Source organism: Hemiscyllium ocellatum, chromosome 17 (genome assembly GCF_020745735.1).
Source record: "Hemiscyllium ocellatum isolate sHemOce1 chromosome 17, sHemOce1.pat.X.cur, whole genome shotgun sequence".
Classification (NCBI taxonomy): Eukaryota; Metazoa; Chordata; class Chondrichthyes; order Orectolobiformes; family Hemiscylliidae; genus Hemiscyllium; species Hemiscyllium ocellatum.
In genome coordinates this window covers 34,347,556-34,372,429 of record NC_083417.1, presented here as the reverse complement: position 1 = coordinate 34,372,429, position 24,874 = coordinate 34,347,556, and the positions used below count along the sequence as shown (strand labels likewise).

General features: G+C 41.6%; 1 protein-coding gene across 1 annotated transcript in view; it reads right to left on the bottom strand.

Annotated features, from left to right (window-relative positions):
- ap1g1 (adaptor related protein complex 1 subunit gamma 1) overlaps window positions 1-24,874 on the bottom strand; it is a 113,540-nt gene that overhangs the window by 76,608 nt on the left and 12,058 nt on the right. The window contains exons 2-5 of the mRNA XM_060838070.1: window positions 16,311-16,514; window positions 13,892-14,016; window positions 7,502-7,643; window positions 4,492-4,588 (exon numbers count right to left, since the gene is read on the bottom strand). Coding sequence (XP_060694053.1) covers window positions 4,492-4,588; window positions 7,502-7,643; window positions 13,892-14,016; window positions 16,311-16,511 — 565 coding nt within the window. The 5' untranslated portion in view covers window positions 16,512-16,514. The remainder of the gene's footprint in view (window positions 1-4,491; window positions 4,589-7,501; window positions 7,644-13,891; window positions 14,017-16,310; window positions 16,515-24,874) is intronic.

Genomic DNA, 24,874 nt, shown 5'->3' with positions numbered 1-24,874 from the left:
TGGAAAGAGACCCTTTGGTCCAACTAGTCCACACCAACCATGGTCCCAAACTAAACTAGTCCCACTTGCAACTGACCTACATCCTATTGTATCCTTTGACAACCTGTTGTACTATTCACAACTCCACCAACCTTTGTGACATCTGCAAACTTACTAATCCATCCAAGTTTTCAGCTAAATCATTTAAATGCATCACAAATAGTAGTGGTGCCAGTACAGATCCCTGCAGAACACCACTAGACACTGACCTCCAGACATAAACATCTTTCCACCACTATCCTCTGCCCTCTACGGGCAAGTCAATCCAGAATCCAAGCAGCCAAGTCACCATGGACTGTACAGACCTTTATTCTCTGGATGAGCCTACAATAAGGGACCTTGTTGAAAGCCTTACTAAAATCCACATAGACAACATGCACTGCTCTACTCTCATCGATCTCCTTTATCACCTTCTCGAAAAATGCAATTAACAACTATTAAGATGTGACCTGACCTGCACAAAGCTGTGCTCACTGTCCCCAATTAGACCATGCTTTTCCAAACACATGTAAATCCTAGGAATTCTCTAATTGCTTCCCATCCACTGATGAGAAGTGAAGGAGTCTAGAACTACAGGTCATAGGTTTTGGGTGAGAAGGGAAGTTTTAAAAGGGACCTAAGGGGGCAACTTTTTCACGCAAAGGGTGGCTAGTGTTTGGAATGAGCTGCAAGAGGAAGTGGTGGAGGGTAGAACAATTACAACATTTAAACTGCCTCTGGATGGATATATGAATAGGAAGGGGTTAAAGGGATATGGGCTAAAAATGCGTTGCTGGAAAAGCGCAGGTCAGGCAGCATCCAAGGAGCAGGAGAATCGATGTTTCGGGCAAGAGCCCTTCTTCAAGAATGAGGAGAATGTGCCAAGCAGGCCAAGATAAAAGGTAGGGAGGAGGAACTTGGGGGAGGGACATTGGAAATGCAATAGGTGGAAGGAGGTTAAAGTGAGGGTGATAGGCCGGAATGGGGGTGGGGGCGGAGAGGTCAGGAAGAAGATTGCAGGTTAGAAAGGTGATGCTGAGGTCGAGGGTCGGGACTGAGACAAGGTGTGTGTGGGGGGGGGGGGGGGGGGGAAAGAGAGGAAAACAAGGACACTGGAGAAATCTGAGATCATCCCTAGTGGTTGGAGGGTTCCTAGGTGGAAGATGAGGTGCTCTTCCTCCAGCCGTAGTGTTGCTATGGTCTGGTGATGGAGGAGTCCAAGGACCTGCATGTCCTTGGTGGAGTGGGAGGGGGAATGGGAGTTGAAGTGTTGAGCCATGGGGTGGTTGGGTTGATTGGTCTGGGTGTCCCAGAGGTGTTCTGAAGCATTCTACAAGTAGGCGACCTGTCTCCCCAATATAGAGGAGGCCGCAGCGGATGCAGTAAATGATGTGTGGAGGTGCAGGTGAATTTGTGGCGGATATGGAAGGATCGCTTGGGGCCTTGGAGGGAAGTAAGGGCGCAAGTTTTGCATTTCTTGCGGTTACAGGGGAAGCGCAGAAATGCAAAACTTGCACCCACACCTCTCCCCTTACTTCCCTCCAATGCCCCAAGGGATCCTTCCATATCCGCCACAAATTCACCTGCACCTCCACACACATCATTTACTGAATCCGCTGCATCCAATGTGGCCTCCTCTATATTGGGGAGACAGGCCACCTACTTGCAGAACGTTTCAGAGAACACCTCTAGGACACCCGGACCAACAACCCAACCACCCCATGGCTCAACACTGCAACTCCCTCTCCAAGGGCATGCAGGTCCTTGGACTCCTCCATCGCCAGACCATAGTAACACGACGGCTGGAGGAAGACTGCCTCATCTTCCGCCTAGGAACCCTCCAACCACAAGGGATGAACTCAGACTTCTCCAGTTTCCTCATTTCCCCTCCCCCCACCTAGTCTCAGTCAAATCCCTCGAACTCAGCACCACCTTCCTAACCTGCAATCTTCTTCCTGACCTCTCCACCCCCACCCCGGCCTATCACCCTCACCTTAACCTCCTTCCACCTATTGCATTTCCAACTTCCCTCCCCCAAGTCCCTCCTCCCTACCTTTTATCTTAGCCTGCTTGGCACACTTTCCTCATTCCTGAAGAAGGGCTTATGCCCGAAACGTCGATTCTCCTGCTCCTTGGATGCTGCCTGACCTGCTGCGCTTTTCCAGCAACACATTTTCAGCTCTGATCTCCAGCATCTGTAGTCCTCACTTTTACCTTAGAGGGATATGGGCCAAGTGCTGGCAAATGGGGCTAGTTCATTTAGGATATCTGGTAAGCATGGATGAGTTGGACTGAAGGGTCTGTTTCCGTGCTGAACACCTCTGTGACTCACCAGTCCATATAGTTTCCTGGATTATCCCTATTTCCCTTCTTGAAGAAAAGGAAAACATTCGTTACTGGTCAGTCCTCCAGGACCTCTCATTGGCTAGCGAGGATGCAAAAATCATAGTCAAGATCCAAATAAATCTTGTCTCTTGCTTGTCTCAATACCCTGGTATAGATTCAATTGGACTCTGGGGACCTTACCTACCTTAATGCTCTTCAAGACACCTATCATCACTTCTTTCTTATCTCAAGAAGCCCTAGCTTTTAGCACCTTCCACATTAATCTCACTATCCTCCATGTCATTCTCATGGGTGAATACCAGTACAAAGTACAAATTTAGAATCTCGGCCACACTGTCTGTCTCCAAGCCCAAGTGCCCTCATTTATCCTTGAGTGGCGCTACCTTCTCCCTATTTACAATGCTGAACTCTGATCATCAGATCTTTAAATAACTCATGTTGAATGTGGACTTCTGATAACAGCTGCTCCCAATTAACTCTCCCTAGCTCCTGCTTAATATTGACATAATATACTGTCCTACAATTTAATATCTTCTCACAAAGGTCTTGACTTAACCTTATTCATAACTATCTTAAAAACTTAAGGATTTGTGATCACTGTTTCACAAATGCTCTGCCACTAAAATGTCACCCATTATGACAACTGTGTTATTATTGCATCTTTCCATAATCTGCTTACATATTTGTTCTTCAATGTCTCAGGGTTGTTCTTTAGTGGCTGGTGGGGGAACCTAAAGTATAATTCCATCGCCCTTCATTTTTTGAGTTCTCCTATATTGCCTCAGTGGATGAGCCCTCCAGTATGTCCTCTAAGATGTGACATTCTCCCTAATTAGTAATACAACTCCTCCACCTCTTACGGCCCTCTCTATCTCATCTAAAATGATGAAACCCTAGAACATTGAACAGCCAGTCCTGTTCTTCTCTCAACCAAGTCTCTAATGGCCACATGTACTGATCAAGGTTCTAAGCTCATCTGCCTTATACATAATATTCCGTGTGCTTAAGTGTGTTTATTTCAACACATCAGTCCCATTATGTTGGTTTACCTGTCGCTGCTAGTCCTTCCTTTCAGACTTACTAATCCTCACATCCACCTTCCTTTCAATGCCTCCACTAGCGACCCACTGCTCTGGTGCCCAACCCTCTGCCTCCCTAGTTTAGTTTAAACATATGTGATTAGCACTAGCAAATCTCCCTGTGAGGATATGGGTTTCCCTCCAGTTTAGATGTAACCAGTCCCTCCTTACAGGTCACCACTATCCCTGAAGAGGTCTCAATGTTTCAAGAACCTGAAACACTGCACCTGCAACAGCTCCTTAGCCATGCATTCATCTGAGCTTTCTCTGTTCCTTGCCTCACTAGTACATAGCACTAGGAGCAATCCAGAAATTACTACCCTCGAGGTCCTGCTTTTCAGCCTCTTTCCTAACACCCTGTACTCTCTGCAAGATCTCATCCCCCTCTCTACCTATGTCATTCATACCAATGTGCACAACCACCTCTGGCTGATCACCCACTCCCTTAAGAATTTCATGCAATTGCTCAGACATCCTTGACCCTGGCATAAGGGTAGCAACATCACATTCCAGAGTTTTGAACACTGCTACAGCGATGTCTGCCTGTGCCCCTAATTAGCAAGTCTCCTATCGTTATCACTTGCTTGGACTTTGCTAGACACGGCTCTACAGTAGAGCCGGTTGTGTTGCCACAGGTCTAGCTGCTGCTGCACTACTCCAGAGGGGCTTTCCTCACTACCTGCCTATTCCAGCAGACAATCATTCACATGATCTACTCATCTCTTTAAAGATCTAATTTCAATTAAAAAGAAAAACATTATCTGACTGGTTCCAGAAGATAAGGATAGTGGCTGTTGGTTTATAGATACAAACAGTTCTATAACTTTGTAACAAAGGTTAATACCCTGAATTACAGGTCATTTGCAAGCTGGTTGACATGGTACTCACCAAACTGGATAATGCTAAACTACAAATTCAACTCATTAGAAAATAATACAAAGTTACTAAATGACATGAAATTGTTCTACTTAATAATACAAGAAAATACTATTAAATCAACTTGTATTACAGAAAGGCAACGAGGTCAGAGTTATAATGGGAACATTACCATGATTTTTCTCATTCAGCAGGTTTTTAGTCGCTGGTAGGAACATTTCCATCAGCTCAGGCACTTTTCTGATTACATGAACTGCACACAATGCTGCCTGAAAAAACGATATACATAAACTTAGACAATTTCCATTGAGATCAAAGTCAATAATGCAAAAAAAAATGTTGTAACCATTTTAAACATGAATTTGAACAAGTCCATAACTTTGTTGAAACGTGTGTATAGAATTGCATAAAACAGAAGAATTTTAGATAATGATTCAGTTATTGGAATGTGCCTTCCAAAACTTGAAGGGTTTACTTTAGTGTCATTATTTCACTCAAGGTAGAGCAATTGATTGATGTTAGCATTGTCTATGCTAAGTATATTAATGGTGCTTTGACAATTTACTTAGTTTCTCTACAACAACACCGTGCAATTGAGTTTTCTGCTTTACTGACAACTAACGTAGGAAAGCACATTAGGCATATGATATGCTTTCCTTTATTGGTCAGAGCATTGAGTATTGGAGTTGGGAAGTCATGTTGTGGCTGTACAGGGCATTGGTTCGGTCACTTTTGGAATATTGTATGCAATTCTGGTTTCTTTCCTATCGGAAGAATGCAGTAAAACTTGAAAGGATTCAGTAAAGATTTACAAGAATGTTGCTAGGATTGAGGATTTGAGCTGTAGGGAGAGGCTGAATAGGCTGGGGCTGTTTTCCCTAGAGCGTTGGAGGCTGAGGGGTGACCTAATAGAGGTTTACAAAATTATGAGGTGCATGGATAGGATAAATAGACAAGGTCTTTTCCTTGGGCTGGGGAGTCCAGAGCTAGAGGGTATAGGTTTAGGAGAGGGGAAAGATATAAAAAGGAACCTAAGGGGCAACGTTTTCATGTAGAGGATGACAGGTGTATGGAATGAACTGCCAGAGGAAGTGGTGGAGGCTCAGACAACTGCAGTATTTAAAAGGCATCTGGATAGGTATATGAAGGGCTTAGAGGGACGCGGACTAAGTCCTGACAAACGGGACTAGGTCAAGTTAGGATATCTGGTCAGCACGAACGAGTTGGACCGAAGAGACTGTTTCCATGCTGTACATCTTGACTACTGCTCACTGATAAAGGAAGCAGGTGACTGCTCAGTCTAGAGAAATTATTGATCTGGCTCTAGAACACCACTAAAAACTGCCACATAAGCACCACTGGATGATCATCTTTTAACCATCTTCATCTCCTATACAGTCAAGAACAAAAATCTGGTCACAAGTCAGGTTTAATGAAAAGGTGAAAGCAGATTTACTGAAACAAGCAAGCAAGAGGTCCAGTAGCCTTGGCCAGGAAAAGATCAAAAGGACAAACAGTGGGAAAGTTAAATGTGAAACATGATCATTAAAAAAAATCAAAACCACAAATCTTTAAATCAGGCATTCCTCATTCAAACTAAACAGTTAAAATCATGAGAATACATGAAATTAATGCATAACATAGCAAAGGCATACAAATCAAGTTTTTGATATCTTCACTCCTTTATTCCATGTAACCTCTTAATGAAGCATTGTACACTCTTTAAAGTCCATTCTAAAGTCTTGAGTCCAATACTACACAACAGTCTAAGGTCTTAAGGTTCATAATTACCTCAACTTTTATATTCTATAATTCATCACAAAAGCTACAATTCCACCTGATTGTGTTGGTAACCGTATTAACCCAAAGTGCTGACTTTAAGATTCAGGGAACCTGTAATCACAAATCCCGAGAGTCTTGCACACCACTAAATACTTTCAGAGCATAATTAACTTTTAAAAAATTTAAACATAAAATCTCACATTGACAAACTTGGAATTCTATTCATTTTCCCACCTCCCAATTTTATATTTTTCAATACCTTTGGTGTCAAAAAAATTAACTACACCACCCTTTATTAGTACTTCTCTCAATTTAAAACCATTCTTGCCTGGTTAGCGAAAGGATTGATACTCAGTTAAGCTAAAAGGTCTAGAGCACCATTAGCTACTTGCAACTAAGAAACTGGAGTAAACTTGAGCCAATCTAATTAGTTATCCAGTTTGACAACATCTTGCTAAGTTTCCATGATCTCCCTTAAAGTATTCACTTACCATCAACTCCATGGATATTACATCACTTTATCCTATACAGGGAAAACATGGAACCGGTCAAAAAGTTGCAGAATGAAGTTGTGCCTGTGCGCTATTTATAGACTTACCAATTTTTTTTTGGGGGGGGGGGGCGGCTGGGTGGTCAAAGGGGTGGCAGGAGCTGTGTTGGGATGGGGCCTCGCGCACTTTTTGCTAGGTGGCGGGTTGGACAGGTTTGGGAGGCTGGGGGCGGGACTGGACAGGGTTCGGGGGCAGGGTGTTGCACAAATGTGAGCTGCTGCTACTAGTTTCCTGAATGGGGAGCAGACTTTAAAACTCTGAGCCCCAGAGTAAAGGCATTTAAAATCGATTTTCCGAATAAATCAATTATCCAAACAAAATAGTGCCCGCCCATCTCATTCAGATAATCGAGTTTCCACTGTATCCCATAATTTTCTCAACATAGAATTCACGACTCTTTCCTTGTCGATTTATTCTGTTACTTTCCAGTTACCTCTGCAGTTTGAGAGAGATAATTGAAACAGTTTATCCTGAACCTACAAACCTGTTATCATAGTTTTTTTTTCTAAACAGATGATTAATTAGAAGACTGGTGGTGTAAATTCTCTTAAAAAGGTGTGATAAATACATACATTTAAACCAGGGCAAAAAAATTGATTTACATTTAAATGAAGAACTTTCATTCCTAAGATCAGCAGTTTACGTCAGGTTAAATTAAAAGTCAAATCCAAAAGGGGAGTCAAAGTTGCATTCTTCTGGAAAACAATTGCCACTTTAATCCTTGTTGTTCTGGGCCTGACTTCAATTTTAGTCTGCCTACCTGCAACAATTCAGATCTGCAACTGATACAATAGCACATGTAAATGTATTTGAAAAGGCATCAGTAAAACTAATATAAAATTTGTTTACCTTCTTCCTCAAGTAAGAGTTTGATGTCTTCAGTAGCTTTTCCACTTCACCTGCAAGATCTCTACACATTTCTGATGATCCCATACAGCCAAGAGTGCAGAGTGCCAAGCCCTGCACATACTGAGTATTGTGGTTCAGGTCACTGCAAGCAGTTTGAAAAAGACATGGATTTTTGAGCCATGATGCAGTTTTACAATAATGGACATAAGATTCTGTTCCATTCTGAATAGCTCTAAGTCCAAACAGTTCATGCCGAAACATAATCCCAAACTAAACTAGTCTCATCTTCCTGCTTGCGGCCCACATCACTTCATACCCTTGCTATCATTCATCTACCCAGAATTGTACCCACATCCACCACTCAGGAAATTCATTCCACATGCAAACCACCCTCTTTACATAAAAGAAAAATTGCCTCATGTCTTTGGTAAATCTCTTCTGAACTCTCTCCAGCTTGATAATACCCTTGCTACAAATGTGCGACCAGGACCGGTCACAACATTCTAGAGAAGACCCCACTAACGTTCTGTTCAACCTCAACAGGACTTCCCAACAATTGCTTCTTGTCAAAATATATTCTCAGCTATAATTGGAGTTTAACATTTTTGGCAAACTCAAAAACACAAGTTAAAATGGAAAGACATTTGATGAAAAACATTATTTCTGTCAATATCAATTAAAATTAAAACTAAAATGACATTCCTGATAAAAGGCTTATAACCAAAACGTTGACTCTCCTGCTCCTTGGATGCTTCCGGACCTGCTGAGTTTTTCCAGTGCCACACTTTGAAACTAGAATTAAAACCTGGCTTACTTTCAGTTTAGCTTCAACATCTCTTCCCTTTTCCTTTAGGATTTTGGCTTATAATTATATCACGAAGAAACAGAGTTCACAACAGTCTCTTGGTCGTAAAACTACACCCATGTCACTGCAATTCTGTTGTAGTGCGATGGAGACATTGAGGGGGAATTGTGGTTACATGCTCATTCCTCTCATGATGCCCCAGCACAGAATACGAAACCACCAAGATGCTTAAAAATTGATCTGCCCTAGATCATGTTATTACAAGCTCATATACTATTTGCTGAAAGCACTTCTTTTTAAACATGCAACTGCCTATACACATAGTAAGGCACAGAAAGCCTTCAGGTATAGGATAACCTCTCAACGGACTACCAGATTGTGAATTCAAGTAAACTCCAGAAAGTTGAGCACAATCTGAAGGAAGTGCTGCATTGAAGATGCTGCTCTTTGAATGATTCATTAAATCAAGGCATCAAAATCAATCAATCCAGCCTACAGCTGAAAGAATAGCAGCAGATGAGGGGCACAGGTGGGTGGGAAGTGGCTGAGAGTAAAGGTATCATGGGTATGGGACAAGACCATGGCTACTGAGTGGGGGTGCCAAGACATCCCAGGAGGTTGGGGCAGTGGTGGTCAGGGTGGAGAGGGTAGCTTTGAACCTTTTAAACAAGGAAAGAGAGGATACTATTGAAATGAACATTGTCCATTTACCACAATTTTATTTCATTCAGTATTGCATTTAACTATCAGATCTCAAAAATAGCTCACTCATGAATTACTTGCAGTACTTTAGAAATAAACATGCAATCACTTGTCTATGAGAAGCATGTTTGATTTTTTTTTCCTCTACAAGTGTGCCATTTACTCTTTTCAAAGAGTATTTGCCACTAACTTATTCTTGCTATCTCACACCAGTTTTAACTGTGGCGCCAAGACAATTAACACTTTCCTAGTGTATCATAGTTTAAGTTTAATGGAGCAGTATTAATTGAGGATATTGTTGAATTCCTTTAATTCTGCTCAGGTCCCATATGTCAACACAAAGGCAGAAGGTAATCCTACTACATGGCTGCATTATCTAATGATAAAAATGAGAAATGAAGAGCCCTTGAAAGACAGTTGCTGGAAAAGCTAAAGAAAAAAATACATATTTTGATATTTGTTGGGTACAATCTATCAGTTCTGCTTAGTCATTATGGAAGCGTCCAAGGATTGGAGAAGTGTAACGGTTACACCACTGTTTTTAAAAAAATAGGATGCAAACCCAGTAATCATCGGCCAACAAGTTGGCGAGGTAAACATGTGACAAGAGAAGACAATTATCCCAGCACATCTGTGCATACTCGCCGCAAGAGCAAATCATTCCACTTCACCACCTCTTGTTGCCTTGCAAATTTCACAAGATATATATCAAAATCTGCTTTGAAGTCACAAGTCTCTGCCATACATACATGTAATGGATTCCAGATCTAAATCACTTGCGGGTGAAAAGCTTAACCTTGTCACGTTTCGAGTCTAACTGACTCTTTGTCAAAGCTTTGACAAAGGGTCAGTTAGACTCTAAACGTCAGCTCTTTTCTCTCCTTACAGTTGCTGCCAGACCTGCTGAGATTTTCCAGCATTTTCTCTTTTGGTTTCAGATTCCAGCATCCGTAGTAATTTGCTTTTAACCTTGTGTCACATTTGGTTAAACCCTCACGTTGGTACAATCTGGTTCTTGACACTTGTTAACAGGGGGAAAGTGAGGACTGTAGATGCTGGAAATCAGAGTATGGTGCTGGAAAAGCACAGCCAGACAGGCAGCAGCCGAGCAAGAGAATTGACGCTTTGGACATTAGCCCCTCATCAGGAAGGGCCGATGAAGGCCCGAAATATCGATTCACCTGCTCCTCAGTTGCTGTTTTTTCAGCACCACACTCTTCAACTTCTATTAACAGGAACAGTTTCTCCTAACTACTCCATATAAACCTCTCCTGAATCTGAGGGTTTTTTAGTCTTTTAACCTCCCTCACTTTCAGATAAACCTCAGCTTTTACAATCCATGTAACTGAAGCTCCTCATTCCTGGAACATCGCATGAACTGCTTTTGCACCCTCTCAAATGTGTTATATACTCCTATAGTGTGATGCGCAAAATTGGACTTCATACTTGAGTTACTGTCAAAACTTTTTATAAAAAGGTGCATAAACCTTCCTTGCATTTTTTCTTCCTGTCTCTTTATAAAGTATGAGATTAGATTAGATTAGGTTAGATTACTTACAGTGTAGAAACAGGCCCTTCGGCCCAACAAGTCCACACCAACCCTCCGAAGCGCAACCCACCCATACCCCTACATTTACCCCTTACCTAACACTACGGGCAATTTAGCATGGCCAATTCACCTGACCCGCACATCTTTGGACTGTGGGAGGAAACCGGAGCACCCGGAGGAAACCCACGCAGACACGGGGAGAACGTGCAAACTCCACACAGTCAGTCGCCTGAGTCAGGAATTGAACCCGGGTCTCAGGCGCTGTGAGGCAGCAGTGCTAACCACTAACTGAATTGCTTTCTCAACCTTTCAATGATTTGTGCAAAGACACGCCTAGGTCTCCACGACTCCTTTAGAAATGCACTGTTTCCTAACTAACTGCTCAGAGAGGCTATTATACACCTCCAGAACAAGTAGAGCAAACCCAGGTCTCGTGAACCAGAGTAGGAGACTACCATTGCACCACACCTATCCCACTGTTTTGAATTGTATTCGTTACATTTCTCCTTGCCCTTACTAATAATAATGTTTTTAATTCATTCACACGATGTGGGTACAGCTGACTAAGCATTCACTACCCATTCCTAAAGTGCCCAGAGAGTAGTTAAGAGTCAACCACTTATGACTCTGGAGTCCCACATAAGCCAGATGTCAGATTTTCTTCTGTGAAGAATATTACTGAACCAGATGGATTTTCCATCAAACAACAATGGTTTCATGGTCATCAGTATATTCTTCGTTCCAGATTTTTAAAATTAAATTCAAATCCAGATGATTCCTCACCCTACTACATAACGTCTTCAGTGGGCCTCTGGCGAAGCAGTGTACATAAACAGAAAACAGGAATCATGTCCAGTGCTTCCCCCGAGGCCCACTGAAGATGTTACCTCATAGGGTGACAAAGCGTCTGGAAATGAACCTCCCAGCTCAGTGAGCAAACCTAATCCAGAAACTCAACCTTAAATCTTCTCAAAACTCATTAAAATTTAAACTCCACCATTCGTCATGGTGAGATTTGAACCCTGGTCCCCAAAATAGAAGCTGAGTTTCCCAATTAAGTCTAGTGATAATACCAGTAGGCTGTAACCTTCCCCTATCACTTCATTTCTCTGCATAGAATTGTCTACTATGTGTCCATGCATTCCACTGACCCATTTATCTCGTCTTCATGTTGTCATGAACAGAAGAGTTGAAATACAACGTTAAAGTAAAGATGTGCTAACAGGATCTGGTGCCATAGGGCGAGAAACTCAAATGGAAATCCATATCAGGCAGGGTGGCAGTTTTCAAAAGGAAAGTTATTGCTTGGTTTAAGGAAATAGTGTCATTTCATACAAAACTAAGTTTTGACCTAGTGAAAGGGTGGAGAAGGTTAAACTCCAATGTAGAACTGGGATCCGATGAGGATATTGCTGTAATGCTACATATTTGTTGAAATATGGAACACAATGAAAAGGATTTCAATAAAACATTTTGTCGTATTAGTTAATGTGAAAATTACTGTCTCCTTTAAAGTTATGTATTAGATTAACTATAACTAACAGACAGCAATGCTGATTTTAGCTTGGTTGTTACAATAAAAGGGCTTATGCCCGAAACGTCGATTCTCCTGCTCCTTGGATGCCGCCTGACCTGCTGCGCTTTTCCAACAACACATTTTTCAGCTCTGTTACAATAAAAGCCTTAATCTTGTCCTTGTTGGAAAATTCATTTCCTTGTAATTAGACTATGGACATTGCAACAATGTTTATCAGTATCCTTTTCATTTTTCGCTATTACTTCAGAATTTTGTCTCCAGAACACGTTTGGAAATTGCGCTCTCTACGTACAGTTCTAAGATAATGACATACACCAAGAAATGCAGAAGTACTGCATATCCACATTTCCACTAATTTGTTTCCTGTGGACTGTGAACTTTACATGTCACCTGCTCAAACATCTTTTTGAAGGCACTTGTAGACCAGATCGACCATCTTACACTCAACCTGCTCTGTTACTTTATCAAAAAACTTTAGTTAAACAAAATTTGTCTTCACCAAAGCTTGCTGGCTTTCTTTAATCAATGTCCAAGTAACCAATCACTTTGACCAAGATTATGCCCCTATAAAACTTTCTCAGAGATTAAAGTAACTGGCCTGCTATCCTGAAATTATCCTTCCATTCTTGTGCAACAGAACATCTGCAATTCTCCAGTCCTCTAGCACCATTCCTGTGCTGGAGGGAATTGGAGGGTTATGTCCAGTACTGCAGTAATTTTTACCTTTATTTCACTCAGTATTCTCAGGTCCATGGTATCAATATCTGGTACAGTTCACCTGGCTTATGACAATAACAGGGGCACCATGCATCTATCAAATAGATAAGTGCCAAAACTGCACAGTGAAGATAATCAGTCTTCAAGCTCAAGTGTATTGTCATATGTTCCAATTAAAACTTGCGTGTAAACAGCCTTAATAATCCATAAATTGGTAAGCTGACTTGATCGGAAGCATTTATGTACTTGAACAGAAGATTTAGGAACGCAATTTGTGTAGCATGCAATTATTGTAATCTTCTCAGTATTAAGATCTTTTGACAAACTATCAAAATATAACCAACTGACTGACATTAGGTGGAGATACTAAATGCAAAGGAGCAGCCAGACTAAATTAAAATATTAAAACCTTGTCTTAGAAAGACAAGATCAATAAATGATTAAAAACATGAATATTGCAAATTAAAACTAATTTTAGAACAACAGTGTAGTCCCGTTTCCGTATCCCTGTACAAGTCAAAGCAAACAGACAATGTATGGCTCTACTTTCTTTACTTTTATTCCGCTCCATGGAGAGCGTGCGAATGCCCACATACAAAAAGACAGGAGTTCTGTCTTCTCTGAACAGCAGAATCTTAAGGAATTATATAAGTCACTTACAGGGAGCATCATCCAAATAAGGCAACATCTATATTGATTGGGTGACCGTTACAATCAATGAGCATCAACAGTAAAGATTAAGCCACCTAGCATTATACAATAGATGTTCTTCACCTCATTAACTGGCATTACACTTTGGATGTTCTTCACCTCGTTAAACCAACTCTTGCCTCCAGCACCTCTTCATTTACTGCAAGTTCATATCTAGTCAAAGTCATGTTAGCTGAGCCTTTGTCCCACAACCCTGAACTTAACTCTTTCTCTATCTGTTCATACACATTCTCAATAACACGAAGTTTCAATTTGCTTTTAAAGCTGCTTTCAGAACTTCAGTGTTCAACCATTTATTGAAATAAAATATATACAACTGGCTGCTAACCACAATATTAAATTAATTTACTATTTCAGAATAGTACTTACTTTTTAATACAGTTTGTCATGAGCAAGTGTACATCTTGCCTTTCATCAAGCAACAACATAGCACCAAGATAACCAATCCGTTTGTCTGTAAATTTCTGAGAGGCAATCAGCTTTAGGCACTCCAACTGTAGCGAAGAAAGACAAGATATTTTACAAAGACAATTTTGACATTAAAGACTAAGGAGGAGCAAAGCAAATTCAAGCTCAAAGTAATTTGTTAACAGGCCAGTCTAATGTCAGAGATGGGAACTCCACTGGAAGTAATTTTGAGTGATATAATTAATCTGCATTTGGAGAGGCACAGATTAATCAATAAAGTCAGCGTGGTTTCAAGGGGAGGTCATGTCTGGCAAATTTGATTGAATTTTTCAGGAGGTAACCAAGTAGATGAGGACAATGCATTTGACAGAGTCTGCTTGGACTTTACTAAGAATTTTGACAAGGTCTCGCATGGGAGACTGATATTGAAGATAACAGCTCATGGGAGCCAAGAACATTTGGCTAATTGGCTGAGTGGCAGGAAAGTAGTGATGATGGAGGTGTGTTTGTGTGACTAGAAGCCTGTGCAAGTGCTGCCGACCTTACTGTTTATGGTATGCATAATGATAGACTTGAATGTAGGGGAGCTAACCAACAAATTTGCAGATGTACAAGATAGGTAAACGTGGTAAATAGCGAGGAGAAAAGCCTTATATCACAGAAGGATGCATATGGGCTGGTTGGGTGAGCTGGTCGATGGCAAATAGAATTCAACCTAAATAAGTCAGAGGCAATGAACTTCTTCAGGACAAAAAAAAGGATAACAGTAGGAACCTGGGGAACACTAAGGATTAGAGGGATCATCAAATCTTAAGGGAGTGAGACAGGTAGATAAAGTGGTTAAGGAAAAGTATGGGATACTTGCCTTTATTAGCCAAGCAGGGAGGTTATGCTGAAACTGTATAATATGTTTGCTATGGATGTGATTGCACGAGGAGATGCAGAGAAGATTTACCAGAACATTGCCTGAGCTGGAGAATTTAAGAGGGATTGCATAGACTAGGCAGAGTGGACATGATTGAGATGTATACAGGGGGTGAAATAGTTAGGAAAGACAAGAGGAGACTTTTCCACTGGGGTGTAAGTATCAATGGCCAGAAGGCATAGATTCAAGAGAAGGTTTAAAAGGTTGCAAAGAAATGATTTTTGACCCAGAGGTTGATGGGAATCTGTAACTCACTGCCTGAAAAGGGCCAAAGCACATTTTTCTTTGCTATCTTTATGACTGTGACCTCACCAAGCCAAATTTAGTTGTTACATTCATTCTTTTGTTAAGGTAAAATAGACCACTTGAGAGAAATCTTAGAAAGGGGAAATCGATACCCTCCTGATTAGATTTACTTTTGGTTATACTTGGAAGTCAATTCTGCGAGCTGATATATAATACCGTGCAGGTAAATCTGCACCAGTTAAATTTACACACGTTTTGCTATTTCTAACTTGCATGAGGGGCTGCCTGGAAGATCAATAAATCATTTTAAAAACAAAGAGGTTTAAAATAACAAAGGTTAAATCACGAATGCTACAATGATGAGTTTCAATCACTTCTAGAGAGTACTTGGATAGTGTCAAAAATCTACTGAAGTGTTAAATCCACTCAGCCAAAAAAAATTACAAATAATTCAAAAAGAATAGAATTTAAGGGGCAATGTCTCATACATAAAGCTCACATTGCACCAATTTCAGGATAAATTACTGCTTACTGCAAAACCTAAACGCCAATATTCCTCCTTTGCACAAATAATGTACATTTTCAATGTGTTAAAACATACGGTCTGTAACTTATATCGACACCTGAAGGCAGTTTTCATAAACTCGTACAGCACCATTACTTTTAGTTCATTTTTGCAAAATCAACTTAAATCTTTAATTATCAACCATCCTGCTAGAGGAGGCAGCTTCACTTCACCTGTCTACCCTTCATAAATTTAAGATTTCTATCAAATCTTTATTAACCATCTTAGCAAGTGTCCACTGACCATTCATACACTTGTGCATAAACACCATCGGGTTTTGCTGCTCTGGAACCCCCTTTCAAGTAGTACTAGTTAGGTTGGATTGTTTCCTTTTTATCCTTCCCAAATGCATCAACTCACTCTTGTACTGAATTTAATTTGCTATATATCTGCCCACTCCATCAATCTGTTAAGCAGCAAACAAGAACTATGGGTATTTTTGCTTCCACAAACACACGGGAATATAAATAATTATAACAGCCCCAAAGTTCCCCAGTCAAAAGTTAGTTAATATATGCCGGATATTGAATGCGATGCCTCTTTGGTCTGGGCTGCTCATCTACTTGACAACTAATTTAAACATAGTGACATTTTCTTCTAAAGGTTTCATAAAATAAAAGGAAAAGATAACATTTGCAGTTTACCTGACCAAAGTGTGCAGGATATCCTAACATGTGCATGTACAGTAGTTTTGCGACATTTCGACAGCGGTAAGTATTATCTTCTTCCCTGAATGAAGATCGAATTGAAGCACATTCCTTCTGTATCATCTCACGCTCCTCAGCTTGAGTCCTGGCTGTCCGGATAGTCCGGATTAGCTCCCTCAGTCTGATAGGGGCTGGCATCCTCTAGAGATAAGAAAAAAAATCAAAAACAGCCTCAGCAAAGAGGACCCTGATCGTCGTCTTGGCCTTTTTTTAAAAAAATCTCAATTCCTGACAGATGAATAAATTACATTATTTCTAACAGTGCAGTATACCCATATACCACAGATTTTGTTCAGCTTAAAGACAAATATTGTTGCAATGTCAAGATGGCTCAATATAACAGATGAGCTTCAAGGATGGAGAATTTATAAATTGAGGACAAATCAAGAAATAGCACCTTTTCATTTGTTTGATTCCAGTAGCATAAGTAATTTATGCAAAACAATACAAATATAGCATTAGTTAAAAGATAGAACTGCAGATACTGGAAATCTGAAACAAAATGCTGGAGAAACTTAGCAGGTCTGGTGGCATCTGTGGACAGAAAGCAGAGTTAATGTTTTGGGTCCCGGGGCCCTTCAGTTCTAAATGTGCAATTTCTGTTTTTGCTTTAAAACGTTGCTCCTGTGAAACACTACATCCAAATGATACAGGTGAATGCTGTGGTTTTGTTTGCCGAGCTGGGAATTTGTGTTGCAGACGTTTTGTTCCCTGTCTGGGTGACATCCTCAGTGCTTGGGAGCCTCCTGTGAAGCGCTTCTTTGATGTTTCCTCCAGCATTTATAGTGGTTGTCTCTGCCACTTCTGGTTGTCAGCTCCAGCTGTCCGTTGCAGTGGTCGGTATATTGGGTCCAGGTCGATGTGCTTATTAATTGGAATTCCCTGGCTGTTCTCGGTTTGGCTTGTCCTATAATAGTAGTGCTGCCCCAGTCGAATTCACGTTGCTTGTCATTTGCGTGTGTGGCTACTAAGGATAGCTGGTCGTGTTGTTTCGTGGCTAGTTGATGTTCATGGATGCGGATTGTTAGCTGTCTTCCTGTTTGTCCCATGTAGTGTTTTGTGCAGTCCCTGCATGGGATTTTGTACACTACGTTTGTTTTGCTTATGCTTGGTATTGGGTCCTTCGTTCTGGTGAGTTGTTGTCTGAGAGTGGCTGCTGGTTTGTGTGCTGTTATGAGTCCTAGTGGTCGCAATAGTCTGGCTATCAGTTTGGAAATGCTCTTGATGTATGGTAGTGTGGCTAGTCCTTTGGTTGCGGCATGTCCTCGTTCCATCGTCTTTCCCTTAGGCATCTGTTGATGAAATTGCATGGGTATCCTCTATCAACAAACCCCGAGCCAGAGAAACAATAATCAACCTGCTGGACATACAGAACAGACAACAGGACAGTGAACCTCTCAACAAAGACTACATACTCAAACTACTGGACTTGTGCCTCACAACACACTTCACATTCAACAACCAAATATATGAACAAATCAGCAGCACACCCATGGGCTCACCCATCTCTGGACTCATAGCAGAAGCGTTAATGCAAAAATTATAACAAACAGTCTTACTGCAAATTCGACCCAAACTCTGGGTCAGATATGTAGTTGACACCTTTGTAATCATTAAAAATACAGAAAGAGAGAACACACACTGGATCATCAACGCCACACTCACAGGAATCCGATTCACTAGAGAGGAAGAAAAGGACAACCAACTCCCATTCCTAGACATGGTGGTACAGAGAACACCAAATGGAGAATTCACCACAAAGGTATACAGGAAAGCTGCACACACAGACCAAGCCCTGAAGTACGAAAGCAACCACCCCAACACGCACACACACAAGTTGCATCAAGACACTGTTCAAAAGGGCCACAATATACTGCAGTACACCAGAACTGCAAAAAGAGGAAAAAGAACACCTATACAACGTATTTGCCAAAAACGGATACACACACAATTTCATCAACAGATGCCCAAGGGAAAGACAACGGGACGAGGACATGCCACAGCCCAAAGGACAACACTACTATTATAGGACAAGTCAAACAGAACAGCTAGGGAATTCCTAGAGACATGGCACTCATCCACTGATTCAATCAATCAGCACATCGACCTGGACCCAATATACTGACCACTGCAACTGACAACCGGAAGTGGCAGAGACAAACCACTATAAATGCCAGAGGAAACATCACAGAAGCGCTTCACAGGAGGCTCCCAAGCACTGAGGAGGTCACCTAGACAGGGGACGAAACGCCTGCAACACAAATTCCGAGCTCGGCGAATAGAACCACAACATCGAGCACCCAAGCTACAAATCTTCTCACAAACTTGGATACAGGTGAATTTCCAGTGAATTTCATTTCACACTGAAACATTTTAAAAAAAAAGGTGCAGACCACAAAAATCAACACAACCAGTTAGGAATAGGAAAGAACATGTTATTCTTTCTAAGCTTTGAAGATCTCAAAATGATTTCAAGCCATCTCGTCTGAATCCAGAGATGCCCTGGAGCAAAGATATCACACAAGTCAGACGTGTCCTTGACATCAAGGACAGTCATTCTCACCTTCTCTTGGAAGCTCAGTTCTTTTGTCAATTTTGAAACAAGGTTGTAATGAGGTCCAGGGCTGATTGGCACTGATGGGAACCAATCTGGGCATTAGTGAACAGGTTATTGCTGAGGTAGTGGTTGGATTTGTCCTGCTGTGCATGCACACAGGACATACTTGAGCAATTTGCCACATTGTCAGGTTGATGTGGAATAGTTTGGCTAGGGGGTGAGGCAAGTTCCAGAGCACAAATCTTCAGTACTAATGCCGGAATGTTGGCAGGGCCCAAAGCCTTTGCAGTATCTAGTGTTTCAATTCATGTAGGACTGAATAATGTTGGGGGATAAAGCAAAAATGGATTTGTTTTATTGGATTGGGATACACAAACTGTTAGAGTGATGCTGAAAAAGTACAGCAGTTGAAAAAGCCTGAACTTTCCCGATGAAGGGCTTTTGCCTAAAACGTTGATTTTCCTGCTCCTCGGATGCTGACTGAGCTGCTGTGCTTTTCCAGCACCACTCTAATCTTTACCAGGATCTCCAGCATCTGCAGTATTCACTTTTGCCTATACACTTAAAATTGGGCTGGGCAAAAAAGATAGACAGAATTTTCAGATAGAGTGAGGTTTCAAAATCTACACAGAAATAAGGACAATACTAGTATTGCAATTTGAATACAGGCCAGAATAGGACAGAGGCTAAAAGTAACATGCAATGAACAAAGTCTACTCAAATAACAGCAAATATTTAAGGGTCATACCTCAATGCACAAAAAACATTTTAAATACGGTGGAGAAACAGTAACACCAAGAGATATAAATGGCATAAGCTGAATCTCCATTTTAGATGTTTACAAGTGACCAAGATTAGGTCAGGTTACACAAAATTTCAAAGAGAAACAGTCCTGATAGTAAAGGACCTTGGCTCAAAGACCAGAAAGTTAAAAAATCAGTACAGGCAGACATTAACAACATCAAGGATCAGAAAATCTGGTGAAAGTAGTTTATAGACAGTTTTCAATCTATTTGTCAAAGCATTAAGAAAGTATTTAAGATTGGAAACAAGACAATGTAATAATTGTGGGGTATTTATTGCTCATAAACAGGACCAAACAATGGCAATCTGAAAGATGAGTCTGTAGGTTGCGTTTGAATTTCTTGGAATAGTACACTATGAAATCAATTAGGGAGCATTTACACTTAGAACTATTTAGTAACCTCAACCGTAAAAGATCATTTGGAAAAAATATTAATAATATAAAATTTAAACAAATGTGACATGAAGTCACAATCAAGAAACTTAAAGCAATTAAGTATAGAAGGAATGCTAAATACAATCGAATGGGTAAACAGACTAAAACATGCATGGCAAATAAACAGTTGGAAACTTTACATGCATCATTCAAAGCCTTCAACTAAAGTTAAAAAAAATCCATTCAAAAGAACTTTGCGAGGAAAACCCAACAATGATAATAAAACAAAAGAACTGTGCTGCTGCAGATCTGAAACAAAAACAAATTGCTGGAAAATTGAGCAGGTCTGATAGCACCCATGGGGAGAAAACAGATTAACGTTTCAAGTCTTCACCAGAACATATCCATTTTTTCTAAGGAAATGGAAATAACATTACATAAGGTTTATAATGTTGAAAACTGTTAATAGTTACGATCTCCCAAAATTCAAAAGTTTTAAAAACATGCCCAGTGGTTGAGAAATTAGTAAATGCAACATCACTATTCAATAAAGGAGGAAGCATGAAAACAGAACATTGGGTAGCCCGACAGTCTTCATGCATTTAGAAAAATCATGGCATGATTAGGAAATCAATGCAATTTTCATAAGAATGTTATGGATTTTTGAAGACGTAGCTAGCAAAGTAGATAAACAGGAACCAGATGTAGAATATTTGAATTTGCAAGAGATACTGATATCACACAAGGTTAATATGCAAGTTAATGACTCTCAAAATCTGGAATAACAAAATGAGCATGGATTGAAGATTAAAAAGTAAAAAATGAGGTCTGCAGATGCTGGAGATCACAGCTGCAAATGTGTTGCTGGTCAAAGCACAGCAGGTTAGGCAGCATCTCAGGAATAGAGAATTCGACGTTTCGAGCATAAGCCCTTCATCAGGAATTGAAGATTGTTCACTGGACAGGAAGCAAAAAGCAAAGACAAACTGAATATTTTCAAGTTAGAAGACCATATTGGTGAAATGCTGCAACAATCAGTGCTGGCGTGCTCTTTTTTCCAAATTTACTTATGGTACCTGGGCATTGTCGTCGGCCAGTATTTAGGGGCCATCCCTACTGCACTTAGGGAGAAGGCAGTGGGGAGCTGCTTTCTTGTACCCCTGAAGTCCATGTGTTGCAGGTAGACCCACAATGCCCTGATAGAGGGAATTCCAGGATTTTGACACAGCAACATTAATATCACAGTGATATATTTCAAGGTATGGCCAGCGTCAACCATGTCCCACAAGTGAATTTTAAAAAGTCAAGACAGTGAACGCCTTGAAGTTGAACTTGCAGATGATACTGCGCCCATTATCTGGGATCCCACCACCAGGGATATATTTCCCTCCCCACCCCTTTCCGCCTTCTGCAAAGACCGTTCCCTCCGTGACTACCTGGTCAGGTCCATGCGCCCCTACAACCCATCCTGGCACCTTCCCCTGCCACCGCAGGAATTGTAAAACCTGCGCCCACACCTCCTCCCTCACCTCTATCCAAGGCCCTAAAGGAGCCTTCCACATCCAAAGTTTTACCTGCACATTCACTACACCCGTACCAATCAACCACACCGCCCCATGGCCCAACATTTCAACTTCCCCTCCTACTCTGCCTAGGACAGAGAGGTCCTGGGCCTCCTTCATCGCCGCTCCCTCACCACCAGACGCCTGGCGGAAGAACGCCTCATCTTCTGCCTTGAAACACTTCAACCCCAGTTTCCTCATTTCCCCTTCCCCCACCTCACCCTAGTTCCAAACTTCCAGCTCAGCACTGTCCCCATGACTTGTCTGACCTGCCTATCTCCCTTTCCACCCATCCTCTCCTCCCTGACCTTCATCCTATCCCCTACTCACCCATTGCACTCTAGGCTACTTTCTCCCCACCCCCACCCCCCTCTAGCTTATCTCTCCATGTTTCAGGCTCACTGCCTTTATTCCTGATGAAGGGCTTTTGCCCAAAACACCAATTTTGCTGCTCCTTGGATGCTGCCTGAACCACTGTGCTCTTCTTGAACCACTAATCCAGAATCTGGTTTCCAGCATCTGCAGTAATTGTTTTTACCTTCTGTGAGCCAACCAATTCTGAATCCGGATAGCCAAATATCCCTGTATCCATACTTCCTGACCTAATAAGCCTACCATGGGGAATCTTATCAAATGCCTAGCTGAAGTCCATATACACATCTACTGCTCGACCGCCGACTTGTCTTAACACCTCCTCAAAGAACTCGATCAGATTTGAGAGGCATGACCTGCCCTCACAAAGCCATGCTGACTGCCTTTAATCATGCTACACTTTGCCAAATAGTCATTAGTCCTACCCCTCAATTCTTTCCAAAGATTTGCTGACCACAGACGTAAGACTGACTGGTCTGTAATTGCCAGGGATTTCCCGATTACCCTTTTTGAAAAAAGGGAGCAACATTTGCCTCCTTCTAACCTTCCAGCAAGACTCTTGTGGAGAGTGAGGAAGCAAAGATCAGCTTAGCAATCTCCTTTCTTGCTTCCCAGACCAGCCTAGGATAAATCTAGTCTGGCCCTGGGTACTTATCAATCTTAATGTTTTCCAAAATTTCCAGCACCTCAACTTCATAAAACTTGATCTGGTCAAGCCTGCATCCAGGCTCCTCAAAGTTCTCATTCACAACAAGGTCCCTTTCCTTAGGTGAAAATCAAGCAAAAAACCCATTTAGGGCTTCCCCTATCTGCTCAGACTCCACACACAAGTTCCCTACACTATCCCCGAGTGGCCCTACCTTCTCCCTGATCATTCTCTTATTCCTCACGTATGAGTAAAATGCCTTTGGGTTCTCCCTAATCCTTCTTACAAGCCTTTCTCGCGCCCCCTCCTGGCTCTCCTCAGTCCATTTCTGAGCTCCTTTCTAGCAAGCCTGTAATCCTCTAAAGCTGTGCGAGATCCTTGGTTCCTCCACCTTTGGTTAGCTGCCTTCTTCCTTTTCAACACGAAGCTCCTATGTTCTCGTCAAAGGTTCCTTAATCTTACCCCTTCTAACCTGCCTCAGAGGAACAAATTCGCAACAACTGCTCCTTAAATAATCTCCACATGTCTGCTATGCCTTTGCTGTAGAATTGTTCCCAGTCTGTACTTCCCAACTCTTGTCCAATAGTGTCATAATTTCCTTTTCCCCAATTAAATATCTTCCCTTGGTAACTGCTCCTTTCCCTCTCCAAGGGGATGGTAAATGTGAGGCAGTTGTGACTGTCACCAAAGTGTCTTCCGTTTCTGTAGCTGTGATGCACTCTGATTAGCAATGCCACACCCACTTCTTTTTCCACCCTCCGTTCTTTTCAAATGTTCTAAACCCTGGAACATCAAGCAACCATTCCTGCCCCTGTGAAACCCACATCTCCATTATGGCCACAACATCGTAGACCCAAGTACTGATCCAGGTATATACCAGTTTTTTGACTATTGAAATAGCTTGGCTAGAGTGTGGTATGCTCTGGAGCACCAGTCTTCTGTTCTAATGCTGAAATACTATCAGGGCCCAGAGTTTTGCAGTACACAGTGCCTCCAACCAGTTAAGGTCACATGGAGTGAATCGAATTGACTGAAGACTGGCAGTGATGCTGGGACCCTCTGGAATAGGCCAATGCTGAATCATCCACTTGGTAGTTCTGGCTGGAAACAGTTGCAAATTATTCAGTCTAATTTTTTGCACCAACATGTTGGGTTTGCTCATCATTAAGAATGGGGAGATTTGTGGGGCGTCTTCCTGTGAGCTGGTTTATCGTCCACCATTCCATATCAGACCACAGAGCTTAGATGTCATCTGCTGACTGTAGGATTGCTTAGCTCTATCACTTGCTGCAATACTTTGAAGCTTCCCTTAGTTGACGCCTCATTTTCATGATTGCCTGAAGTAAGGGGGGGGGGGGGGGTGGAGAGAGAAAGACGATATGTAGATACAGGTGGGGGGTGATGGAGATAGGTGGGAAGGAAGATGGACAGACAGTGCGAATGTGTATGGGTATGAGCAGGGAGGGAAATCTAAGTTTTGAATTGTGTGAAACAAGGAGGTTCAGCTGAGCATGATTTAGATCAGATAAGAACTTGCCATTAACAATGGGGTGCTGGAGGCAAGGGTAATGGATTAACAAGGTGGAAAACATTCATTGGGTAAAGCCATTTAAATAAGATGAGATAGCATTCAGTTTGAGGGGTCAGTTTAGCAAGGTGACAAGTATTTATTATGTGAAGCTAGTTATTCATTGTGCAACAGCAGATGGCTTAACCTTTACTATTGATACTTGCTGATTGTAATGGGTCATCCAATTAATGCGTATGTTCCCTTATCTGGATGCTCCTCCCTGTAAAATGACTACATAATTCATTAAGAAACTGCTGTTCAAGAGAGAAGACCGAGAACTCACGTCCCCGTGCACATGGATGATTGTTCTCTCTCCCTCCAGGGCCCAGAATAAAGATGAAGGAGGTAAAACTACACTGTCTGAGCGTTTTGCTTTGACTGAAGGGGGAACGGGACGACAGTAGGAGTGCGCCGAGTTGGAGCATTGAATCTGGGATAAGGTGGGGTGGAATATGAGAAAACTGATGAAAATCGACGTTTATATCACGTGGGGACACTCCAGTCACACAAATCAGGAGGCATTCTTCTGACATGTTGAAGGGTGAATTTGTTCTGCTGACCTGCAAGAAATTGGATGACCTGGGGGTAGGGTTTCTCTGTCTTGTGGGTAAAAA